Genomic DNA, 26,353 nt, shown 5'->3' with positions numbered 1-26,353 from the left:
CGAAGAGCTGAATGGCCTCCTCCTGCTCCTATTTTCTATGTTTCTATGTAATGACAAAAGAACCAGAGGCAACATGAGGAAAATATAATTTCTCAGTACATTATTATAATTTAGAATTCACTGCCTGAAAAGGTTGGTGGAAGCAGATTCAATAATAACTTATAGAAGAGAATTGTGTAAATACTTGTAAAAGGAAAGGATTGTAGGGCTGTGGGTAAAGAGCAGGGGCACAATGGCATAGTGGTTAGCACTGCTGCCTCACATCGCCAGGGTTCCAAGCATGTTCTCCCAGTGCTCTGGTTTTCTCCCAAAGATGTCCAAAGATGTGCAGATCAGGTGGATTGGCCATGATTAATGTGTAGGGTTATGGGGATAGGACAGGTGAATGGGCCTTGGTAGACTGCTCTTTCAGAGGGTCGGTGCAGACTCGATGGACTGAATGGCCTCCTTCTGCACTGTATCATTTTGTGATTCCATGATTCTACACGATCAGAATTAGGCCTTAATTTCCATGTTTAGCACATGGGGCTGTTTAGCACACTGGGCTAAATCGCTGGCTTTGAAAGCAGACCAAGGCAGGACAGCAGCACGGTTCAATTTCCGTAACAGCCTCCCCGAACAGGCGCCGGAATGTGGCGACTAGGGGCTTTTCACAGTAACTTCATTTGAAGCCTACTTGTGACAATAAGCGATTTTCATTTCATTTTCATTTCATGTTCTTTACTAGTTTTAAATGACTGATATTACCAGAAATACCAAGCCTGTATTCCAATAAGTGGTGGATGGATATCAGTATGAACAAGTGTAAGTTAGCATGGACTGTGTACACACTTTATTGGCATTGCATAGCGAAGTAGAAAAAGAACAGAACTTCAGTGTGGCTACCACCCATTGAATAGCGGTATCTAGTTATGGCAAAGCTGTTACGAACATGAGCAATCAAATCCCAGAATGCTTGCTGAGGATATTATTAATAATTAAATTGGAGTATTTATGAAAACTTTGGAAGTGAGGAATAACATTGGAGTATCGGAGTTTCTGTTCAGCAATGGAACTGGGAAATGGAAAAGTGAGGTGCTTCAGAGCGACCTAGGATGAGAGTGTTGATGTGTTTGGCAGGTTGGTTCGATGTGGACTGCACTCGATGCAGGGAAGTTAGAAACAGACGTCTAACACAGGAGAAGACCCAACACTGTTTTATTCAACAAATATGAACTGCTGTACATATTCAGCTGTGGGTCGACACTACACTGATCTGACTAGTAGCCTGACCAGACTTACTAGCTACCGCATGGTGTTTGCACTTGCTAGCTCGTGGACTCTGACTGTCTCAGTAGCTGGGTCCCGAGAGAGTGGGAAACCTAGTGCCCTCTGGCTTTATAGTGGTAGTGTCCTGTCTGGTGATTGGCTGTGCTGTGTTGTATGCTTACTGGTCATCCCATGTGTCAATCACTGCCTGTCTGCTTCTCATTATATACATGAGTGGATATTATGAAATATATATATATATATATATATATATGCCTGACTATATACAAACGGTGATTGAACAAACGTCTTTACATGGGAAGGTGTCGATAGTGCAGTGCAGTTACATGGCAAACTAAGTAATATTTACAAGAGTTAAGTTGATGGATTATTGTCGATCACCACAGAGGTGGATCAGGAGCCGCCTGCACGTAGAGAGGTGGGATCGCTGCCATTGCGGTGGTCGCGTGGGCCGGCAGGATCGCTGGCAGAACGGTGGCCTCGTGGCAGGGTATGTCTGGAGGAAGCATGATAGCCGGTGGAGCACTATGGTCAGGTGGTGGGCGTGGAACTCTTCGCAATGCCCATCTGTTGCGCCGTAGCAGGGAGCCATCAGCCATGCGAACAATGAAAGACTTTGGGGCAACTTGTTTGACAACAACAGCTGTGGCTGACCAACCGCCCTCAGGCAACTGAACGCGAACATGATCGGCTGGAGACAGCTCAGGTAAATCCGTGGCATGAGCATCATATGTGGCCTTCTGTTGGGCCCGGGACTGCTGCACTTTTTGTAGTACTGTGAGGTGGTCAAGGTCTGGAACATGGATGGCTGGAACTGTGGTCCTCAGAGTGCGATTCATGAGCATCTGCGCTGGAGACAACCCAGTGGACTGTGGGTTGCCTGTATGCCAGCATTGCCAGATTGAAGTCGGAGCCTGAGTCTGCAGCTTTGCACAGCAGCCGCTTGACAATATGGACCCCTTTCTCCGCCTTCCCGTTTGATTGCGGGTAGTGGGGACTGGAGGTAACGTGACGGAAGTTGTAGGACTGTGCAAAATCAGACCATTCTTGGCTGTAAAAGCATGGACCATTGTCGCTCATTACCGTGAGCGGTATCCCGTGCCTGGCGAACGTTTCTTTGCAGGCTTTGGTGACCGCCTTCAACGTGAGATCGGACAGTTTCATTACTTCTGGGTAACTGGAGAAGTAGTCGACCAGGAGTACGTAGTCACGCCCCTTGGCGTGAAACAGGCCTACACCCACTTTGGACCACGGAGAGGTCACGATCTCGTGCTGTTGCAGTGTTTCCTTGGGTTGAGCTGGTTGAAACTTCTGACAGGTGGGGCAGTTGAGGACCGTGTTGGCAATATCCTGGTTAATGCCCAGCCAGTAAACCGCCTCCCAAGCTCTGCGACGGCATTTATCGACTCCAAGGTGACCCTAGTTGACCCAGCACGATAGCCTGCATGCTTTGAGGAATAACGATCCTGTCGAGTTTCAGAAGAATTCCCTCCACAACCGTCAGCTCGTCTTTAACATTAAAGAATTGGGGACATTGTCCCTTCTGCCAGCCATGGGTAAGGTGCTGCATCACACGCTGCAGTAAAGGATCCTTGGCCATTTCCTCACGAATGTGGACCACCCGTTCGTCAGAGGCTGGGAGGTTGGTGGCACACAATTGCACTTGCGCTTCTATGTGGCAGATGAAGTAACTTTGTTCACACGGTGTGGTGATGTAACGGGATAGGGCATCTGCAATGATCAGCTCTTTGCCTAGCGTGTAGACAAGTTCAAAGTCATAGCGGCGGAGTCGAAGAAGAATTCGCTGTAACCGAGGTGTCATGTCATTTGAATCCTTCTGGATTATGTGGACTAGAGGCCTGTGGTTCGTTTCCACCGTGAATTTCGGCAAACCGTAAATCGTAGTCATGAAACTTGACTATTCCTGTCAGGGGACCCAGGCACTCCTTTTCGATCTGGGCATACCGTTGCTCAGTGGGCGTCATGGCCCTGAGGCATATGCCACTGGAGCCCAGGACGAGGAGTCATCTCGCTGGAGGAGCACCACCCCAATGCCGTCCTGGCTTGCATCAGTTGATATCTTGGTTTCCTTGGTTGGGTCGAAGAACGCTAGAACTGGGGCTGTGGTGAGCTTTGCCTTCAGCTCACGCCATTCCGCTTCATGTGTGGGCAGCCACTGGAATTCTGTTGACTTGTTGACGAGATGGCGGAGGGCCGTGGTGTGGGATGCCATATTGGGAATGAGTTCCCGAGAAAGTTGACCATCCCGAGGAAGCGGAGGACCGCCTTCTTGTTCTCCGGGGTCCTCATGGCGTTGATCACTAAGCCCTTGTCGGCGTCTGACCGCACACCCTGCCGCGACATGTGGTCGCCTGGAAACTTTATATCAGATTGACCAAATGAGCACTTGGCTCTGTTGAGCTGGAGACCATGTACATGAATTCGCTGGAAGACCTGCTTGAGGCGAGCGATGTGTTCCTGGGGCGTTGTGGACCAGATGATCACGTCGTCCACGTATACTCGTACCCCCTCGATGCCCTCCATCATCTGATCCATGATGCGATGAAACACTTCGGAGGCAGATATGATACCGAAAGGCATCCGGTTGTAGCAGTAGTGGCCGAATGGGGTGTTGAACGTGCACAACCTGCGACTGGACGCGTCCAGCTGTATTTGCCAAAAACCCCGGGAGGCGTCCAGCTTAGTGAAGAATTTGGCACGAGCCATCTCACTGGTTAACTCTTCACGCTTCGGGATTGGGTAGTGCTCCCGCATGATGTTGCGGTTTAGATCCTTGGGATCAATGCAAACGCGGAGCTCCCCTGATGGCTTCTTTACACAGACCATGGAGCTGACCCAGTCTGTTGGTTCCGTGACCTTTGAGATGATGGCCTGGTCTTGGTGGTCCTGTAGTTGCTTTTTCAGATGATCCCTGAGGGGCGCCGGCACCTGGCGTGGTGCATGGATTACAGGGGTGGCGTTCGGCTTGAGCAGTATTTTGTATCGGTACGGGCGCGTGCCCATGCGATCAAATACACTGTGGTACTGTGTGATAATTTACTTAGAATTTACAGTGCAGAAGGAGGCCATTCGGCCCATCGAGTCTGCACCGGCTCTTGGAAAGAGCACCCTATCCAAGGTCAACACCTCCACCCTTTCCCCATAACCCATTAACCCCACCCAACACTAAGGGCAATTTTGGACACTAAGGGCAATTTATCATGGCTAATCCACCTAACCTGCACATCTTTGGACTGTGGGAGGGAACCGGAGCACCCGGAGGAAACCCACGCACACACGGGGAGAATGTGCAGACTCCGCACAGACAGAGACCCAAGCCAGAATCAAACCTGGGACCCTGGAGCTGTGAACCAATTGGGCTATCCACAATGCTACCGTGCTGCCCGAAATGTCGTCTATGTCAGCTTGCCAAGTTCCATCGGGCGAGGCCATCGCCGGTGAAGATGACATGTGGTGTGGACTCGCTGAACCAGGTTCAGGAGCTTACAGGCACGAGCACAGAGCATGGACGCCCTGTCAGGCCTGACGATTTCAAATCGTAACATTGCCTTGATCGCCTTGTTGGATACCCCTAGCTGACACGAGCCACTGGCAGCTATGGCATTGCCATTGTAGTCAAGGGGCTGGCAGGCCGGTGGAAGAATACTTGGTCGGGCCCGGATGGTGTCGAGGTCGGATTGTGAGATGAGGTTCGCAGACGCGCCGGTGTCCAGTTTAAATCGGATGCGAGCCTTGTTAACTGTGAGGACAGCACACCACTCGTCGTCGGGATCCACACTGAGGGTCGAGAGGCGTTGCGCAGGTGTGGTGGAGGCCAGCTCATGTGTGGTTATGATGCCCACCCGATATGGAGACTGGAGGCAGTCAGCATCAGGGATCAGAATCTGGCATGCCTTGTTGTATTGAGCGGATACTTCTGCGCCGCAGCTGGGAACGCTGGCTGCTGAGCGGTGGAGCGGATCTGCAGAGGGCTGCGTAATGGCCAAGCTTGCCACACTGGAGACATCGACGTCCTCTTGCCGGACATTGCCGCTTTACGTGGGCGGAGCCACAATTTGGACACGTCATGATGCTGACATCAGCGTGATCCGTGCACCATCGCGCATGCGCAATGCGGTTGGCCGACGTATGCACCTGCGCAGTCGGGTTTTCGGTCTTGTCGTCCACTCGGTCGTGGCGCGCATGCGCAGGGATCCGAGAAAAGCGGGTGAAACGGCCACTGTCCTCGATGCTCAGGCCCTGCATCTGTGCAATGGTCTGCACCCTTTCTGCATCGTGGGATGCCAGCTTTGCAGTTTCTGCCGCCCTGATGTGGGAGTAACGATTCTCAGCATGCTCATGCACAACGCACATCTCGATAGCGACAGGGAGGGTCAACTGTTTGATTTTAAGGAGTTGCTGCCGCAGGGAGTCGGAGTGGACCCCGAAAACGATCTGATCCCGAATCATGGAATCAGCTGTCGAGTCATAGTTACATGACTGAGCTAGGATGCGGAGATGGGTCAAGAAGGGCTGAAAAGGTTCATCCTTACCCTGAAGCCTCTGCTGGAAGATGTACCGTTCAAAGCTCTCATTCACCTCATGTCGCAGTGGCTGTCGAACTTCAGCAGGGCTGTTTTGAATTTGTTTTGGCTTCACCGTCTGCGAACGTAAGCGAATTGTAGATATGGATGGCGTGGTCCCCCGCAGTGGAGAGAAATAGCGCGATCTTCCTGGCATCCGATGCTGCCTCGAGGTCGGAGGCCTCAATGTACAAGAGGAACTTTTGCTTGAAGATTTTCCAGTTGCCGCCGAGGTTGCCGGAGATGCGGAGTTGCGGAGGAGGCTGGATGTTTTCCATTTCGCTGGGTTGCTGCTTGCTGGTCGATGCTGATTCACTCGAGGTAGGTCCGCCAAGATCAATATCACTCTGGTTCCATGATGTGTTAGGCAGGTTGGTTCGATGTGGACTGCACTCGATGCAGGGAAGTTAGAAACAGACGTCAAACACAGGAGAAGATCCAACACTGTTTTATTCAACTAGATGAACTGCTGTACATATTCAGCTGTGGATCTACACTATACTGATTTGACTAGTGACCTTGTAGTAGCCTGACCAGACTTACTAGCTACCGTATGGTGTTTGTGCTTGCTAGCTCGTGGACTCTGACTGTCTCAGTAGCTGGGTCCCGAGAGAGCGGGAAACCTAGTGCCCTCTGGCTTTATAGTGGTAGTGTCCTGTCTGGTGATCGGCTGTGCTGTGTTGTATGCTTACTGGTCATCCTATGTGTCAATCACTGCCTGTCTGCATCTCATTATATACATGAGCGGATATTATGACAAGTGTTAAATTACAGATTGACAAGTTTACATTGGCTGCTTATAAATAGAAAGATAGGGCGTGATTTAACAAAAAGGAAAGTGTCCTGTTTTGGGAGCGTTTAGCGGGGTGTTTCTTGGTGCCTGCAGTTCTGCAAACGACCCCGTTATCAAACAGGATTTTGCTTTTTCTTCGGACCTCGCTGAGAAACGCCCTGCCGAGGCTGCACTTAGCTTAATTTAAAAATTAAAATTAAAAAATGCCACTCCGATCTGTCGACCCTGCCCAGTGGCCTCCAGACCCTCCCAACACCCAAATTACTGATTAGGGGGTCCTCAAGCATCCCCCCCCCTCGCTCACCGGCCCGAGGGGGTCCTCAAGCATCCCCCCCCCTCGCTCACCGGCCCGGCCCGGGGAAACTGGGTACGTTGCTGCAGAGTGGCATTGCCAGGGTGCCAGGCTGGAACCGCCAGGGTGCTCAGGTGGCATCAGGGTGCCACCCTTTCCAGAACCTGACCACCTGGGGCCTTTGATGGCCTGGGAGACCCCACCCCCCAAATGCCATTATGCCTGGTGCACATTTTAGGAAACCAGTGCTAAACGGCGAGATAAAGGGGCAGCACAGTAGCACAAGTGGATAGCACTGTTGCTTCACAGCGCCAGGGTCCCAGGCTCGATTCCCCGCTAGGTCACTGTCTGTGCGGCGTCTGCGCATTCTCCTCTGGGTGCTCCGGTTACCTCCCACAGTCCAAAGACATGCAGGTTAGGTGGATTGGCCATGATAAATTGCCCTTAGTGACCAAAAAGGTTAGGAGGGGTTATTGGGTTATGGGGATAGGGTGGAAGTGAGGGCTTCAGTGGGTCGGTGCAGACTTGATGGGCCAAATGGCCTCCTTCTGCACTGTATGTTCTATGTTCTATCCCAGATGCAGGCATTCGTTCCCAGGCCTTGGGAGAATCCGGCGCAGGCATATTTAAGTGAAGCTAACTGCTGACTTGAGTATGCATATCTGGATTCTGCCCAGTGAGGGCGAGATCCAGACTGCGATGTCTCGCGAGAGGCCTCATCATGTTACCGATGTAATATATTGGCCAGAAATTTTCCATCCCCTGCCCCCCTGTGGCAGATTTTCCTGTGGAAGAGGCGACTTGTTATTGGCCGCCAGTGGAACCTTCTAGTCTCGCTGAAGTCAATAGCATCTTGCATGGCTAACCGTTCCACTGCTGGGGCCTGTGGCAGGGGCTGACTTTGGCAGGACTGGAAGATCCTACTAACAGGAAAGGCTGGAAAATTCCACCCATTGTGGTTAGAAAGTGCATGCAGATATAACTTTTTGATATAATAGACTTACCTTGCTATGGTCACTAGATGTTGGATATTCCAGCTTGCTTCTCTCTGCAAACCCAAATTTGAAGGCTTCGATAATTCTATGGTATGTTAAGACTTTCTTTTCTCTAGTAGAAACACTTTCTCTGGAAAAGTGATACCCTAAATTAGAACAGAAAAGTGATTAGAGGATGAAAAGTTGGGCAAGCCATTTTTTGCCAACTTCTGCCCAAACTAAACAAAACTTGACAAATTCACTTTTTGTAGGATCTTTACATTCATCAGAGATTTTTATTCCATGTTTGAATGTGACAGAATCTCCCAAATCTGCATCCTCTATCACCTTGAAGGACAAGGGCAGCAGGTACACGATCACCTCCAGGTTCCGCCCCAAAACACATATCATCCTGATTTGGACATATATCGGCATTCCTTCACCTTTGCTGAGTCAAAATTCTGAAACACTCTACCTAATAGCAGTGTGGGTGTCTCCTCCACTACACGAAGTGGCACAAAACCACGGGAGGGGTAATAACATCTCACCTGCAACATCCACAACCCAAGTCTTGGTTGGATTTAAACCCAGGTTCAGAAGATGAGAAGACAACAAACAAATCCATCCTACGTAGAAACATACATAGAAAATAGAAGCAGGAGGAGACCATTCGGCCCTTCGAGCCTGCTCCGCCATTTATTACGATCATGGTTGATCATCAAGTTCAATACCCTAATCCCGCCTTCACCCCATATCCATTGATCCCTTTAGCCCCAAGAGCTACATCTAATTCCTTCTTGAAATTACACAATGATTTTGCTTCAACTACTTTTTGCGGTAATGAATTCCACAGGTTCACCACTCTCTGGGTGGAGAAATTTTTCCTCATCTCAATCCTAAAAGATCTTATCCTCAACTATGACCCCTAGTTCTGGACTCCCCCATCTCCCCAGAACATTCTTTCTGAATCTACCCAGTCTAATTTTGTCAGAATTTTATAAGTTTCCATGAGATCCCCCATCACTCTTCTAAACTCCAATAAATATAACCCTACCTGACTTCGTATCTCCTCATATGACAGTCCATCATCCCAGGAATCAGCCTGGTAAACCTTCGCTGCTCTCCCTCCGTAGCAAGGACATCCTTTCTCAGAGAAGGATGCCAAAACTGCACACAATGGGCATGATCCATCAGCCATGCTAGGCCCGAAAAGCAGCTCATTGCGGTGCAGCATGGCTATTGAAAGCCGGGAGAGCCTGCTTCCAGAATCTACCCGGCTCGCCACGCCTCGTTGGATCTAATATGATCTCACGAGATGATGCAATGTGAATCCTGACCACAATGGGTGAGTAAGCCTCACTCTAATGTGCAGATTCCTTAGGTACCTGAGGTTTTGGGATTCAACCCCTTTGCCTCAGAGACCTCGGGCAAGCGGTGTTCACCACTGGTCCCCACAAATGGGAACCAGATGGTACAGCACTCATAGGGGTCTTCCAGGGGATTGGAGGCCCCCAGCTGCATGCCCTTTGGGCAAGGTGATAGCCTGGTACTGCTGGTGTCACCTGGGCACCCTGACAGTTCCATCCTGGCACCCTGGCAGTGCCAAGCTTGCATTTTTTGCTTGTGCGCGATTGAGCCGGGATTGTGTGCACGCGATCGAGCTGGGATTGCCCGGTGTGAGTGTTGGGGGGGTGTCCGGGGTCCGGGGATCCTCCCACAGTGCATTCGGGCTGGGGAGGAAGTCGAGGACTGTTTTGGGGGACTTGCCGATCGGGATGCCATTTTTAAATGCCGCCCTACCTCTTGCTACAATGGCTAAACGCGCTCGCGAGAGGACTTTGTTGCCTTTTGGGGGAATCGTGCCCAATACTCCAGGTATGGCCTCACCAATGTCTTGTGGTAAAACATCTCTAATATGCTTTCCAAATTGTTACTGCCAAATTGGATAACCTCAGGTTTATCCACGTTATACTGCATCTGCCATCTATATGCCCACTCACCCAGCCTGTCCAAATTCCACTGAAGCATCTCCGCATCCTCCTCACAGTTCACCCTCCCTCCCAACTTTGTACCATCTATAAATTAGAAAATACTACATTTAGTTCCGTCGTCCAAATTATTCATGCATAATGTGAATAGTTGTGGTCCTAGCACAGCTCCTGCGGTACCCCACTAGTCTCTGCTTGTCGGTCGAAAAATGACACATTTATCCAGTTCTAGACACCACCCGTAATGTCATGCGCTTTAACTTTACATAGTAATCTGCAATGTGAGACATTGTCAAAAGCCTTCTGAAAGTCTAAATAAGCCACATCCATTGGTTCTCCCTGGTCAACTCTACTTATTACATCTTCAAAGAATTCCATAGATTTGTCAAGCATGATTTCCTTCTCATAATTCCATGCTGACTTTGTCTGATTCCACCACTCTTTCCAAATGTCATGCTATGAAATCCTTGATAATGGACTCCAGCAACTTCCCTGCTACCGATGTTAGGCTCACTGGTCTATTATTCCCTGTTTTCTCTCTACCTCATCTTTTGAATAGTGAGGTTACATTCGCTACCCTCCAAACTGTAAGAACCATTCCAGAGTTCAAAGAATTTTGGAAAATGACCGCCAATAGACCTACTATTTCTAGGGCCACTTTAAGTACTCTGGGATGAAGATTATTAGGCTCTGGAGATGTGTCCGCCTTCTATCCCATTAATTTCCCCAATACCATTTCTCTAGTAATACAAATTTCCTTCAGCTCCTCACTCAAACTTGTGCTTCTCAGAACTTCTGGTACATTATTCATGTCTTCCTTTGTGGAGACAGAAGCAAAGTACAAATGTAGTTCCTCAGCCATTTCTTTGTTACCCTTTATGAATTCCCATGTTTCTGACTCTAAGTGCCCACATTCGTTTTTGACAATCTTTTTCTCTTTACATACCTATAGAAATGTTTTCCCCTTCTTAATCAATTCCTTGGTCTGCCTTTGCTGAATTTTAAACTGTTCCCAATCCTCAGGTCTATTGCTTTTTCTTGCTAACTTGTATACCTCTTCTTTGAATCTAACTATCTCTAATTTCCCTTGTAAGCCATGGTTTGGCCACAGTTCCCCTTCTACTCTTGCGCCAAATTGGAATAAACAACTTTTGGAGTTCACCCATGCCTGCACTTGCCTGTCCACTATCCTTCATTTCAGTAATGTTTCCCAGTTTATCATAGCCAAAACATGCCTCAGACCATCATAGTTATCTTTATTAAGATTCAGGACCCTAGTCTTAGAGTCAACTACTTCACTATTCACCTTGGTAAAAAATTCTGCCATATTATGGTCACTCATCCTCAAGGGTTCTCTCACAACTAGGTTGACAACTAATCCTTTCTCATCCCAGTCCAAGATGGCCTGTTCCCTTGTTGGCTCCTCAACATACTGGTCCAGAAAATCATCCCGCATACTCTCCAGATATTCCTCCCTTATTGTACTGTGACTAATTTGACTCACCCAATCTATATGCAGATTAAAGTCACCCATAATCACAGGTTTTCCTTTATCACATTCATCTCTGATTTCCTGTCTAATGCTATTCCAAACATTACCACTGCAGTTTGGTGATCTGCCCATAAGAATGTTTTCTGCCCGTGGGGTTTCTTAACTCAACTCATGCAGATTCTACATTGTCTGTGCTAATACCTTTCCTCAACATTTAATGTATCTTTCCTCTTCATTTTATTTTAATGTGGTTGTGCAAAATGATGCAATATAAAATCTTAATTTTCCAAAGTACAATTAGGAATATGGATTACAGTAGAAGTTTTCTTCATAACTTCACCTCAGACATGCAATTTCCTTCAGTATTGTTCCTGTGATCAAGTAATGTACAATCCATTGGAAAACCTTAAATTCCCCATACCATTTTAACTGTGTACAGAGATAATTATGCTACTTGTGACTGATTTAATTTTAGGTGCAGGATGCACATTAAGCAGTATGACCATGACACATTTTGGTTGATAACCAATTCTTAGCAGCAAGTTCAGGACAACAACTTAATACTATGCTATTTTTCATTCATGTGACAAAAGTGAATCTGTAAGCTTGTACAATTGTCCCATATTGTCCCTGTGGTTTGACTAAAAAAAAATTCACCTCGCCAGAGATTATGTGGTTGACCTGATGACTGGTTTATAATAATAATAATCTTTATTGTCACAAGTAGGCTTACATTAACGCTGCAATAAAGTTACTGTGAAAAGCCCCAGTCACCACTTTCGCCTGTTCGGATACACGAGGGAGAATTGAGAATGTCCAAATGTGGAAGGGAAATTAATGAGTTGCCAACTTAGAAGCATGCTGGGAAATGCTTGACTATATAGTTTAACACTGCTTTTGAACGAAAATAAGTAGGTCAGGTAACATAAACAAAATACTGCTTAATATGTTGGTCTCGGCCTTATTATGATAACACATTGTCCTCCGAAAGATAATAAAATGTGTACTCGAGTTGTTTTTAGTCAACGGCAAGAACATACGTACTACGTATTTCAACTTATGTACTTTCCAAAGTCTATTTAATATAAACGTGGCTGTTTACTTCAAGCTGTTATTTCTTCGGTCGAATCTCAAGAGTGCTGTGGACTGGCTATGCAGTCAGAACACTCTCTCTCTGCAAATATTTGTGTAAATAAATGTCCTTAAATCGAACCTCAAAGAATTTGTCTTTATTATAATTTCCACGACACCAAATTACCTAACAGCATGTCCTTTGGGACTTGTGGGAGGAGACTGGAGCACCCAGAGGAAACCCACGCAGACACACAGGGAGAACATGCAGACTCCACACAGACAGTGATCTAAGCTGGGAACCGAACCTGGGACCCTGGCGCTGTGAAGCAACAATGCTAACCACTGTGCTACCATGCCACCCTATGGAAACCTATGCAAAACTTGGAATTGGTGGTTATGTTCCCAATTCAGTCCCCACCTCTAACACAATGTGATGACTTTATCAAACGTCAGCAGAAACTGAACTGGATTGCCAACCGTTCATTTCTCGCCTCCTGTTGATAGCAACATTTGACCTGAGAAGTGTTAATTCTCCATAGCCAGTCTTAGGTTCAGAGTTAAAAGGTCACTCCTAGTAATATGTACCACACAAATTTAATAGAGAAACACCGTGGGCGGGATTCTCTCAGCCCGGGGCTGGGCCGGAGAATCCCCGCGACTGGCGCGAATCGTGCCACACCGCCCTGACACCGGCACGCGATTCTCCGCAGAGCGGAGAATCGGCACAATTTGCACCCGTGTGGTTGGCGCGGCGCCCATCAGGTGCCGCTCTACACGGCCGGCCTGCCGATTCTCAGCCCGGGATGGGCTGAGCGGCCGCCGTAAAAATGGCGAGTCCCATCGGCGCCGTCCACACCTGCTCTCAGCTGGTGGGAACCCGGCGTGGAAAGGTTGGGGGGCAGCCTGTGGGCTGGAGGGGATTCCAACCCCAGGGGAGCCTCCGATATGGCCTGGCCCGCGATCATGGCCGACAGATCGGCGGGCCGGCATCTCTGGCTGGGGGCCTCCTTTCTTCTGCACCTGCCCCTGTAGTCCTGCGCCATGTTACGTCGGGGCGGAGGCATTGAACAAAACCACTGTGCATGCGCGCGTTGGCGCTGGTGCCACTGCGCATGTGCGGATCCCGGCATCCAGTTCACGCTGGGATCAGTGCTGACCGCTCCAGTGCTGTGCTGGCCCCCTAAAGGGGCCAGAATTGCTGATCCTGAGGCCATGTTGATGCCGTCGAGAAATGTGATGGCGTTTCCGACGGCGTCAATACTTAGCCTCAGGATCACAGAATCCTGCCCCGTGAATTTGCCATTTCTGTATTGGTCTGCCTGTTAATTTTTAGCAGCTATCTAGAGAATTGTGCTGTAACATTCCAGCATTCTTCACCACTGATGGTGCAAATGGCTCGAGAGGGCATGACACGCTGACCCTAACTTTAACTGGGGCTGTTCCTGGAGGTCACTTTAATATCAGTTCAACTCTCACCAGAAAAGGCTGGCCTCTTAACGCTCCATCTCTGATGAAAGTTGCTGACTGATTTCCCAGATTTGTGGGCATTGGGGGCTGGCTTCTGTGATCTGCGGAGAATCGCGTGCCGACATCGGGGCAGTGTGGCGCGATTCGCGCCGGTCGCGGGGATTCTCCGACCCGGCCCCGGACTGAGAGAATCCCGCCCTGGATACTTACTTGGTACTGAGTAAGATTTCTCATTAGTCTTTCATCAGGATGTTTTCAGAAGAGGTGCACAATGAGTGCAGGTGATTGTCACATTAATTTAAAAAGTTTAACTGATTTTCCTTCAACTAATCCTTTAGAGGGCATGGAGGAGGGCTGTGGTGAGGCACAGAAAAGGGAGACCTAAGGTTTCCTTGTGCATTTCAACTGACTTCTGTTTCCCATTCAAACATCCTTGTAAATATCGCAGTCCAATTCTGATGACATCATTGGTACCCTCAGCACAGGTGAAGAAGGAACCTTTGGCCAGGTGTCCTTGCTGCTGGTCGGCTCAATGGGGCAGCTGAAAATTCCGACAGGTCAGCTCACAGTGGCTCCATGTAGGGTATGTGACTTGGACCAAATTTAATCCTTGTTTCCTTAGCTACCAGGTTTAAAAACCACCCCCACTGTGGCAATTACTGTGAAGTTCTAGAGTGCAGTGTGATGTGATGTCGAAGATCGTTGTGAAAATGGAATTTAGAGTGGATCTTAGTGCCTTGCTGCGAATGGGCACTTTCTCAAACCACTGGTTTATTCACATCATAAGTATCTTGGCTGGAACGCCTTTAAAGGCTACAAAAAAAAACATTTTAGAGCAGATTGTGGAGGCTCAAAGTTACCTTCAAGGATTTTCAGAATGAGTGCAAGCACTGGTCCACCAGATGGGGCACCTGGAACATACAGTGTATATTCATCTAGAGTCACATTTATAGGGGTCTCCTTGTTCGCCTTGTACTGTTTCAGGTCATCTCGGGAAATTAATCCACCTGAAGAGGAAAGAGACAGGGACAGAACTGCACCAATCCAACTCAAGCTGACAGACCACTCGCCAATTAAATAAAATTAACTCCTTTTACTGAAAAAAAGAAGCCTAATACAACAATCCCATGAGAAAAGCAAGAATACTCCAGCTGACACTCCTAATGCTGCAACTGTCCGAGCTACAGTCTCTTGGATAAGATGTGAAACCAAGGCCCTGTCTGCCCTCTTGGGTGGGTGTGAAAGATCTCATGGCGTCATTTTGAAGAAGAGTTGTGGAATTTTCCCTGGTCTTCAAGCTAATTAGTAATCCCTCAATCAACATCAGTAAAACACATTACCTGGCCATATATCTCATTGTTTTGGGGATCTTGCTGTGCACAAATTGACTTCTGTATTTCCTCTATTACAACAGTGATTATGAGCTGAATTTTAATGTTAAAGAAAGGGACAGGTTTGGGTCAAGTGGGCTGGGGAAAGAGGATTTAAAGTCAGAATCCTCTTTCCTAACCCAAACCTTTCTCCATCCTGCCCTTTTCAAGCTTTAATGAGACTAAAAGATGGGTGGACAACCAAACCTAACCCGAAGAGGTTGATTGCAGCTTTAGCTATGAAAATGAGGCTGCCAGCTTAATCGGCGGGCAGCTTTTGGACTTTAGTAGGCCAAGATCCCGAGCATTGAGTACCCCAGCAAGGTGTGGATTGGTGGTTTTGGGCGATATGGGGTGCTTTCAACTTGCTTCCTGGATCCAGGTTCCTGCCTGAGGGGCCTCTGTGATTGACACAGGAACCTTCCCCACCCAGCCCGCATTCCCCCCCACAAACACCAGACTCAGAATGGGGCTGGTGTGAAAAGAAGAATGGATGAGACAAATGTTGACAGTTGACAATTCTGTAGGGGGACAGCCAGCTGGAGTTTCACAAGATCAGAGGCTGGACACCTTTTGGAATGGACACTACAAAGATGGCGCTAGGCAGAACCAGGAGGGAAAGAAAGCAAATAACATCAATAAAATACAAGAAAATGTCAACAGGTCTGGCAGCAACTGTCAGGAGAGAAAGCAGAGTTAATGTTCCGAGTCCTTTTTGTTCTTCATCAGAACTAAAGAGAGGGACAAAAGTGTTACATATTAAACCGTAGCTGGGAGAGATTGCAACAAACTGTAGCAACTGTCATGATATTCAAACACACACATCATGATGGACACACTAACAGGCAAATCAGAGTACACAACACCACAACCAATCACAGACAAGAACACCAACCACATAAAAAGCACGAGCACGACACCTGGAGGTCAGTAGGTCTGGGGAGAAGGAAGCATGAAAGAGCTGTTGAAACACAACAAGCAGGGAGCCCCCCACGTGCAGAGTGCAAAGACCAAGTTGTAAATAGTGAGTTTAAATAAACAAGTGTTGTACCATATGCAACTGTGTTGGCTCTTCTGTGTGTTAGAACACCCAACACCACATGGTACAGGAGTGGATCGATACCTGCCTACCAACCTGCCATTCTGGACATGGACCACACCGGCAAACCGCAGCCGATGCAAGTCACGGGGAACCTAGGCACCAACTGGAAGCTCTACAGGCAGCGATTTGACCTGTACATCCGTGCCACCGAAAAACAGAATGTCTCGGATGATTCGAAGATTGCAATGCTCCTCTTCTACGCAGGCCCCCACCCAAATGATGTCTTTAATTCACTGGTGTTCGAGGAAGGCGAAAACCAGGCCAAATATGACACGGTCATCCTCAAAATGGACCAGCACTTTCAAACTGAAGTAAACGAAACTTTCGAAAGATACATCTTTCAGCAACGCCTGCAAGGTAAGGAGGAGCTTTTTCAACCCTTTTTGACGCACCTCCGGATTCTGGCGCAGTCCTGCGGTTACGGCACCACCACAGAGTCCATGATCAGGGACCAGATTGTTTTTGGCGTTGCCTCCAGTGGCCTACGCCAGCAGCTTCTTAAAATAAAGAGCCTTACCTTAGCGTCTGCTGTGGAAGCCTGTGTCCTCCATGAAAATGCGACCTGCCGTTTTGCCCGATTTCAGGCGTCCGAGTTGGCACGGAGGGGGTCCCCAGCCGTCGAATCGGCAAGCCAGGCCGCCCACGACGTTGAACGCATCCAGGCCGTCGATTTCTTCCCGCCCCACGGCCCGGACGACAGCGGCCGCTTCCCGCGCTTTTCGCGGTCTCCCGCGCAGGTGCGCGCCAAGAATAACGGCCACAACGAGGGACGCACTGCGCAGGCGCGCCCACCGCAAGATCGCACTGCGCATGCGCAGTGGCGCAACGAACGCCGTGACGTCATGACGTGCAGCAAGTGTGGAGGTCTACACTTAAAAGGGCAATGTCCTGCAAAATACCAACAGTGCAACAGATGTGCCATGATAGGCCACTACGCAGCCCGCTGTCGTGCGGCTCAACCCATGGATCCGGCGCATCCTCGACAACCTCGCACACGAGTCAGGACCGTCCAGCCCACGCATCAAGACTTCCAGTTAAGTGATGCAGATGACCAGGATGACTTCAGAGTTGCCGTCATTGATGTCAACAAGGTCAATGCCATCAATCCAGACGATGAGTGGTGTGCCACCCTGACGGTCAACCGATCGCGCGTCGCCTTCCGTCTGGACACCGGCGCATCCGCCAACCTGATTGCTTACTCTGCAGTCCAGGCCATGAAGGTCAAACCACTCATCACACCATCCCGGCTTAAGATGGTTGACTATAACGGGAACGTTATCCCGTCCGTAGGATCTTGCCAGCTACAGGTGACTCACAAGGGGTACACGGCCACACTCCCCTTCGAAGTTGTGGGCTCATCAAAGGACTCGTTACTGGGCGCACAAGCGTGTAAGGTCCTTCACCTGGTACAGCGCATCATGTCTCTCTCTCCAGATGAGATATCCGACTTCCCGGATGCTGAGTTCCACGCGAATCTCCATTCCCTCCTCGCTCACAACCAGGAGGTTTTTGAAGGCATGGGGACATTGCCACACACGTACAAGATTCGACTCAGACCGGACGCCATCCCTGTCGTTCACGCACCTCGCAGGGTTCCTGCGCCTCTCAAAGACCGCCTCAAGGCACAACTGCAGATTCTTCAGGACCAAGGGGTCCTATCCAAGGTCACGGAGCCCACGCCATGGGTCAGCTCCATGGTCTGTGTAAAGAAGCCCTCTGGCGAGCTCCGTATATGTATAGATCCAAAAGATCTGAACAACAACATCATGCGGGAACACTATCCCATCCCAAAACGAGAAGACCTCACCAGCGAGATGGCGCGAGCCAACATATTCACTAAATTGGATGCGTCCAAAGGATTCTGGCAGATCCAACTGGACCCGGCCAGCCGAAGACTATGCACATTCAACACCCCTTTTGGCAGATTCTGCTACAACCGGATGCCATTCGGCATCATTTCGGCATCTGAAGTATTCCACCGCATTATGGAGCAAATGATGGAAGGCATCGAAGGGGTACGTGTATATGTGGACGATATCATCATTTGGTCCACCACTCCGCAGGAACACATGCATCGTCTTCGACGTGTCTTCACCCGCATACGGCAAAATGGCCTGCGTCTCAACCGTGCGAAGTGTGCTTTCGGCCAGACGGAGCTGAAATTCCTCGGGGACCACATCTCAAGGTCCGGGGTCCGTCCCGATGCAGACAAGGTTAGCGCCATCACAGCCATGCCACGACCGGCTGACAAGAAGGCTGTCTTAAGATTCCTGGGCATGGTCAACTTCCTTGGGAAGTTCATTCCCAACCTGGCTTCTCATACAACAAACATGCGCCATCTCGTAAAAAAATCGACGGAATTCAACTGGCACCAGTCGCATCAGCAGGAATGGGAGGAGCTCAAGCACAAACTGGTCACGGCACCAGTGCTGGCCTTCTTTGACGCGACTCGCCCTACAAAGATCTCAACAGACGCCAGCCAATCTGGTATTGGAGCGGTACTCCTGCAAAAAGACAGCACGTCATCATGGGCCCCGGTTGCGTATGCCTCACGAGCCATGACCCCTACCGAACAGCGCTACGCGCAAATCGAAAAAGAATGCCTGGGCTTGTTAACTGGACTGGACAAGTTCCACGACTATGTGTATGGCCTGCCACGATTCACGGTCGAAACTGACCACCGCCCCCTGGTCAACATCATTAACAAAGACCTGAACGACATGACTCCTCGCCTCCAGCGCATCTTACTCAAACTCAGGAGGTACGATTTTGAACTGATCTACACTCCGGGGAAGGAACTCATAGTGGCGGACACTCTTTCCCGAGCAGTGAGCACACCACCAGATGCGGAGGGGTTCGTGCGTCAAATTGAGGCACACGTGACTCTGACAGCAGCAAATATGCCAGCTGATGATCCTTGTCTGGCCCACATACGCGCAGAGACGGCGACTGACCCTCTGCTGCAGCGAGTGATGCGCCACATGACGGAAGGGTGGCTAAAAGGGCAGTGCCCCCAGTTTTACAATGTGCGAGATGATCTCACCAATATCGACGGGGTCCTTATGAAATCGCATAGGATCGTCATTCCACACAGTGTGCGCCAGATGATTCTTCGTCAACTACACGAAGGCCACTTGGGTGTCGAAAAATGCAGACGAAGGGCCCGGGCGGCGGTATATTGGCCGGGTATTAATGAAGACATAGCCAACATGGTGCTCAACTGCACAACCTGTCAGAGGTTTCAGCCGGCGCAACCTCCGGAAACACTTCTACCACACGAGATGGTGACGTCCCCCTGGGCGAAGGTGGGTGTTGACCTATTTCACGCGCTCGGCAGAGATTACATTGTTATTATAGACTACTTCTCAAACTACCCGGAAGTCATGCCTCTCCATGATCTGACGTCGTCCGCAGTCATTGGGGCCTGCAAGGAAACGTTTGCTCGCCATGGCATTCCAAGGACTGTCATGTCAGACAATGGACCTTGTTTTGCCAGCCGTGAATGGTCGTCCTTTGCCGCAGCATATGGTTTCACTCATGTGACATCCAGCCCTCTGCATCCACAATCGAACGGGAAGGCTGAAAAGGGTGTCCACATCGCAAAGCGGCTCCTGTGCAAGGCGGCTGATGCCGGATCGGACTTTAACCTTGCCTTGCTGGCCTATCGATCGGCCCCGTTATCCACGGGCCTCTCGCCAGCGCAGCTACTAATGGGTCGCTCCCTCAGGACGACGGTACCTTCCGTCCTGGCACCGACAACAGACCATGAGGCGGTTCTTCGGGACATGCAACTGCAGCGTGATCGCCAGAAAGGTCGGTATGACACACGAGCGACGGACCTGCCCCCCCTGTCCTCCGGAGACAAAGTACGCGTCCATCAACCGTATGGTGGCTGGTCAGCACCGGCCGAAGTCCTCCGACAAGTGGCTCCCCGCTCGTTCCTGGTTCGCATGCCGGATGGTTCCGTGCGTCGCCGCAATCGGCGCGCCCTTCGCCGACTTCCACGTTCACAGCCACACAACACGCCAGATCCTCAACAGGCTTCCGAGGATGACTTTGTGGAGCTGCCGCACATCACGCCCTTTCCATCGCCACCCATGGCCATGCCTGCACAGCAGCCGGTGGTTCTTGATCCACCCTTAAGGCGGTCAACCCGAATTCGTCGCAAACCCATTAGAATGGACTTATAATACAGTTCATATGTTTAATAAGTTGGACAATTTTACATGATAACCTGTTGTTGTTTATCGTTCCAGATGTCGTCTGACTGGACAACTGTTCAAAATTTTTTTTTCTTCTTCTCTCGTTCGCATTTCTGTTATGTTATGGTACAACTGGATTCATGTGACGCACTCGACATCGCCCCATGTACATAGTTCCGTCATAGACACATGCTGCACACGACACACACACACTCTTAGATGCACTCACGTCACGATCATATTTATTACCACGTAGGCACATATCTTTGTAAAAAGGGGGGATGTCATGATATTCAAACACACACATCATGATGGACACACTAACAGGCAAATCAGAGTACACAACACCACAACCAATCACAGACAAGAACACCAACCACATAAAAAGCACGAGCACGACACCTGGAGGTCAGTAGGTCTGGGGAGAAGGAAGCATGAAAGAGCTGTTGAAACACAACAAGCAGGGAGCCCCCCACGTGCAGAGTGCAAAGACCAAGTTGTAAATAGTGAGTTTAAATAAACAAGTGTTGTACCATATGCAACTGTGTTGGCTCTTCTGTGTGTTAGAACACCCAACACCACAGCAACCTTAAGAACAAAAGACAGATGGTCTGGAGTGGGAGGGGCAGGGGCAGAGGGGTTTAATCTGAAGCAGTACATGTATGATGGGCTGGATTCCCTGTTCCTGTGTCTAAGTGCTGATGCCAACGGAGGATCCATGGAGTTCCACAACGGAAAAATTGGTGCCACGCCCGCACCGATTCCTCTACCGGCGAGGGGCTAGCACCGCCGTCGTGTGAAACACCAGCAGAACATGGTGGGAAAATGGTGGGAGAATTGCCGGGTCCGTTCTGGACACACGTAGGGCTGAGAAGCTGCAGCCACATGTACACTTGCACCCCCCCACACACACGCACCGTTTGCGCCCGAAAAGATGGCAGCGATTGTGCTGGGCCGCATACCCGTCCACCCCGACCCCAGAGCACACCTCCCGGCCACCCCACAGCCCTGACAGAACCATCCCCCCCCCCCGCCCCGCAGCATGACTGTCGGTGAGGCATGGGGGTGCTGGTCACTGCCTCACTCTCTCTCCAGAGCCACCACGCCAGGCTCACGACTGTAGAGACTACACATGTAGCAATGATGCCAATTTGGAGGAGGCGGAGCATCGTAACCCAGCATCAAACTGCTGCCTGACACGATTTCAGCATCGGGAGCTATTCTCCGCCCAATCACCGGTCCCGATTTTAGCGTCGGGCAACGGAGAATCTCGCCCGTGATATTTTTGAAAAAGGGTTTAAGATAGAGGAGAAAGGTCACAATCTAAAGTTGCCGCACTCAACCTTGAGTCCTGATGGCTGTAACGGGCCCAATTAGAAGATGAGACCCTGCTTCTTCAGCTTGCGCTGGGCTTCACTGAGGCAGTGAAGCAGGCCAAGGACAGAAATGTGGGCAGGAAAGCAAGGTGCTGAGTTAAAATGGCAAGTGACTGGAAGGTTGAGGTGATTAAGATAGGGCAGCACGGTAGCAATGTGGATAGCACAATTGCTTCACAGCTCCAGGGTCCCAGGTTCGATTCCGGCTTGGGTCACTGTCTGTGCGGAGTCTGCACATCCTCCCCGTGTGTGCGTAGGTTTCCTCCGGGTGCTCCGGTTTCCTCCCACAGTCCAAAGATGTGCGGATTAGGTGGATTGGCCATGCTAAATTGCCCTTAGTGTCCAGAATTGCCCTTGGTGTTGGGTGGGGTTGCTGGGTTGTGGGGATGGGGTGGAGGTGTTGGCCTTGTGTGGGGTGCTCTTTCCGGGAGCCGGTGTAGACTCGATGGGCCGAATGGCCTCCTTCTGCACTGTAAATTCTATGATTAATTAGCAGGGTTACATGTGTGAGCAGCCGGTTTTATTTTTGATAAATTTATTCAAATTCATTCGGCTCCACCACAGCTGCAGTAGGGCTGGATGGAGTATGCACAATCTACAGGATGCATTGCAGCAATTTACCAAGCTTAGTTCAACAGTATCTCCCTACTCTGTATCCTCCATAATCTAGCAAGATAAGGGCAGCAAGATCATTGGACGCCCTCAGCCAAAGGTTCTCTTAATCCTAGTCACACCCTGTGCTGTCATAAATTTGGATTCCTAATTGTTCCTGGGTCAAAACCTTCGCAAGCTCTCGCTAATACCACCTTGGGAGCAGCATCGCCTCAAGAGCAGAAATGGTTCAAGGAAGACAACTATTACAGAGGGAATACGTGGAGCCTTGCCAATACCGTCCATCGAGCCTGGTCTGCCATTCAACGAGATCGTGACTGATCTGAAATGATAATTCCCAACTCCACTTTCCCACCTTAGCGCCATAAACCCTGATTCCCTTACTGAAAAAACTGTCTATCTCAACCGTGATCATACTTAATGACCCAGCCTCTTCAGCTCTCTGCAGTAAATAATTCCTCAGATTCACTACCATCTAAGAGAAGAAATTCCTCTTCATCTCGGTCTTAAATGGGCGACCCCCCTACTCTGAGATTATGCCCTCTGGTCCTCGACTCTTCCACAAAAGGAAACAACCTCGCAGCATCTACCCTGTCAAGCCCACTGAGGATCCTATAAGTCACAATTATGTCACCACTCATTCTTCTAAACTCCAATGAATACAGGCCCAACCTCCTCAACCTCTCCTTATAAGAAAATCCCTCGACACCCAGGATCAACCTGGTGAACCCAGTTGAAGCCTGTGGAGACATTAATCATGCTGCCAAAGTTTTCATACATAATTCTGGATGGAACTCGATACGTTATTGAAGACTGGATCCAGAATGTATTCGTTCCCAAGTGAGAAACAGAAAATAAAATACTGGAAACAGGTTGATTCAGGAAATGAACTTACATTTAGTAAAATGGATTCTCAATTCCCCAGTAATAACGCAGCATAGGTAGTGAGATATCCAGGCACATACCTGACTGACTGACATATTGAACAATATCCTCTGCAATGGGTCCATCATAGAACGCATTTGGTCCTTTCTCTGCTATCATCTGCAGTGTATCCGCTAATTGTGGAAAACATATCAGGTCATTCTCGCTCAAAATCTGGCTGCTGTTTTTCTTACAGAACACATCACTGTGGAAATGAAATAATTTTTAGCAGTTATCAAAGAGCAATTTTCTTCATTGTTAACAATGGGGTAAGTTCAATGGGGGCGATTTAATGGCCGCGTTGCGCTTAAGCGAGAGCGCGACGACGCTATTAAATCACGGGAGAGGCAAAAATCGAGAATCGCGCCAGACGGCGATTGGGTTGCAGTCTACACTACCTGCTCCCGTTGGCGAAATCAGGATCCTGCCATAGCGTGGCAAGAAACCAGTAATCACCACTTAAGCCCAATCTCCACACAATTTTATTTTCCTTTTTAAAAATATTTAGAGTACCCAATTCATTTTTTTCCAATTAAGGGGCAATATAGCGTGGCCAATCCACCTACCCTGCACATCTTTGGGTTGTGGGGCAAAACCCACACAAACACAGGGAGAATGTGCAAACTCCACACAGACAGTGACCCAGAGCCGGGGCCGTACCTGGGACCTCGGCGCTGTGAGGCAGCTGTGCTAACCACTGTGCCACCGCGCTGCGTTCAGTCTCCACACAATTAACGGGAGCGACCCCGTATCTAATGGCCTCCCATGATCTAATCTCCTCCCCAGCAAGTGGTCACGTGGGCGCCGATTAGTACTTCTTTTATGGGCCAGGGTTTAGAGAACCCCAAAGTGTATCATGGAGTTCACCTGGCCCACAACTTTTAATAGATTGTGGTATGGGGAGCACACGTCCCACTCTACAGGTGTGGTACAGCAGAAATCGAAAAGTACTTTTTAAAGCGAAACAATGTTTATTCTATGAACTCAAGTCAACCTTTTTAAAACATACAGTGAACATCTTAGCAACCATTAATTCAAATACAACCCCCCAAAGAATACAACACTAAGTAATCCTTACTTTCCTTTTAAGACCATAAGACATAGGAGCAGAATTAGGCCACTTGGCCCATCGAGTCTGCTCCGCCATTCAATCCTGGCTGATATTTTTCTCATCCCCATTCTCCTCCCTTCTCCCCATAACCCCTGATCCCCTTATTAATCAAGACATCCAAAAAACTTTTTAACAGAAGCACATCAGGTTTAAATTCACTACTGACAACAGATAGAACTCGTAATTCACCAAATGATCAAGCGATGGTCTTTACATGGCAGAGAGAACAACATTACACATTCTGTGGCTGATTGCAGCTCCAACACCGAAACGAAAACAAAAAAACACAGACACGCCCAAGCTTTTTCTCAAAGTGAAACTAAAAGCTGACAAACACCCATTTCTTAAAGGTACACCTACTACAGTTATTCTACAAGAAACACCCATTTCTTGAAGGTACTCTCACATGACAAACCCGAGATGGTGAGTAGCCAGTGCTCCTGGGTAATGAGCCCAGGGACACTGTGCTTACTGCCCCAGTGCTCGGAGGGGGGTGGGGGAACCCCATGGGGGGCCAGCCTCAGTCAGGGTGGGCCACCATCGGTGGGAGGTGGGATGGTGGCTGCCCATAAGCTGGGTTGGGGGGTAGGAGATGGGTGTCTGAGCGCCCAAAGCCCCGGATCCTATGGTCCTGTTCCTGGGCAACCAAAGCCCCTGTTCGCCTGCCCCACTGACCACCCATAACTCCCACTGACTGCACAGGCCTCTGGCCGGGCGGCTGAAGGCTATTGCTAATAGGGGATTGGCAATCATAGTTAAGTGAGCACTTCACACATCCCAAGTGGATCCCTGTGGGTAGGCGTCATGTACCATGTGGGAGTTATTGCCTAGCATCCTAATCAGATCATGATGCCTGGACACTTTTTCTGAACACGGTAGGAGGTAAAAGCATGGTCACAGCGGGGCCATTATCTGATTACCCAGAGGTTGGGCCCCAGCACCGGAAATATTTCCGTGCCCAGAGGGTGGGTGTGTACGCCGGGGAGGGGACCAGTGCCAGTCCAGATAACGTTACGTGTGGGTGGCTGGGCTACAGAGTGTGGGGTCTGGTGAGCAGGGGCTCCTGCTGCGGCCGGGGGTGGGTGGGCAGGGCATGCTGGGTGGGGGAGGCAGGGAAGAGGCATCCAGGACCTCCTTGTCCAGGGAGATGGGGCATGGGATTGGTGCTCGGCCCACATTGTGGAGGAAAGTACCAGAGGTATCATATTGGCTGAGGTCAACAATTTTTACCATTTAACAAATGTGTCCCCAACAGACCCAATCCGCTGATCATGTAATAGCCCTTCCCCACCCCTCACAGACCCTCCCCCATGCCTCCCCCCACATAACTCACCCAACCCCCACTTACCACTTTCCCACCCCATCCTCCCAGTGCCCTCTCCATGATCTTCGACCTGCTTAACCTAACCTGCTCGACTGCTGCACCTCGGTGTGTTCCCAGGATGCACATCAGAGGTGGAAGCAGTCTGCTGCCTACCATGTCATGTTGCCTTTGATTCCCCTGGCGGGTGTTTCCTGGGGGCTCTGGGGCTGAAGTCAGTGGAGTTAGTCTTGGGGGAGCGGGTGGCTGCCATCATCACTTCATGGGGTGACTCCGGGTTGGCAGCCAGTGCCGCCTCCTCCCGGTCGGTGCATATAGAGCCCTGGGATTCACCTTGGGATGGAGGGGCAGCTGGATCGAGCCCCGGCTGCCCCTCCGTCATTTGGCTCTGCCAGCCCTGGCG

At 49.7% G+C, this 26,353-nt stretch overlaps 1 protein-coding gene across 5 annotated transcripts in view; it reads right to left on the bottom strand.

Annotated features, from left to right (window-relative positions):
- LOC140412411 (glutathione hydrolase 1 proenzyme-like) overlaps positions 1–26,353 on the bottom strand; it is a 141,231-nt gene that overhangs the window by 34,485 nt on the left and 80,393 nt on the right. For 4 of the 5 annotated variants that reach the window (XM_072500820.1, XM_072500821.1, XM_072500822.1 and 1 more), the window contains 3 exons: positions 23,560–23,723; positions 14,793–14,939; positions 7,942–8,078 (listed from right to left, as the gene is read on the bottom strand). In XM_072500820.1, the coding sequence (XP_072356921.1) occupies positions 7,942–8,078; positions 14,793–14,939; positions 23,560–23,723 (448 nt within the window). The remainder of the gene's footprint in view (positions 1–7,941; positions 8,079–14,792; positions 14,940–23,559; positions 23,724–26,353) is intronic. The other variant, XM_072500823.1, reaches the window with a different exon arrangement.

The sequence above is a fragment of the Scyliorhinus torazame genome, chromosome 1, assembly GCF_047496885.1.
Source record: "Scyliorhinus torazame isolate Kashiwa2021f chromosome 1, sScyTor2.1, whole genome shotgun sequence".
Taxonomy (NCBI): domain Eukaryota; kingdom Metazoa; phylum Chordata; class Chondrichthyes; order Carcharhiniformes; family Scyliorhinidae; genus Scyliorhinus; species Scyliorhinus torazame.
This window is presented reverse-complemented; position numbering and strand designations above follow the sequence as displayed.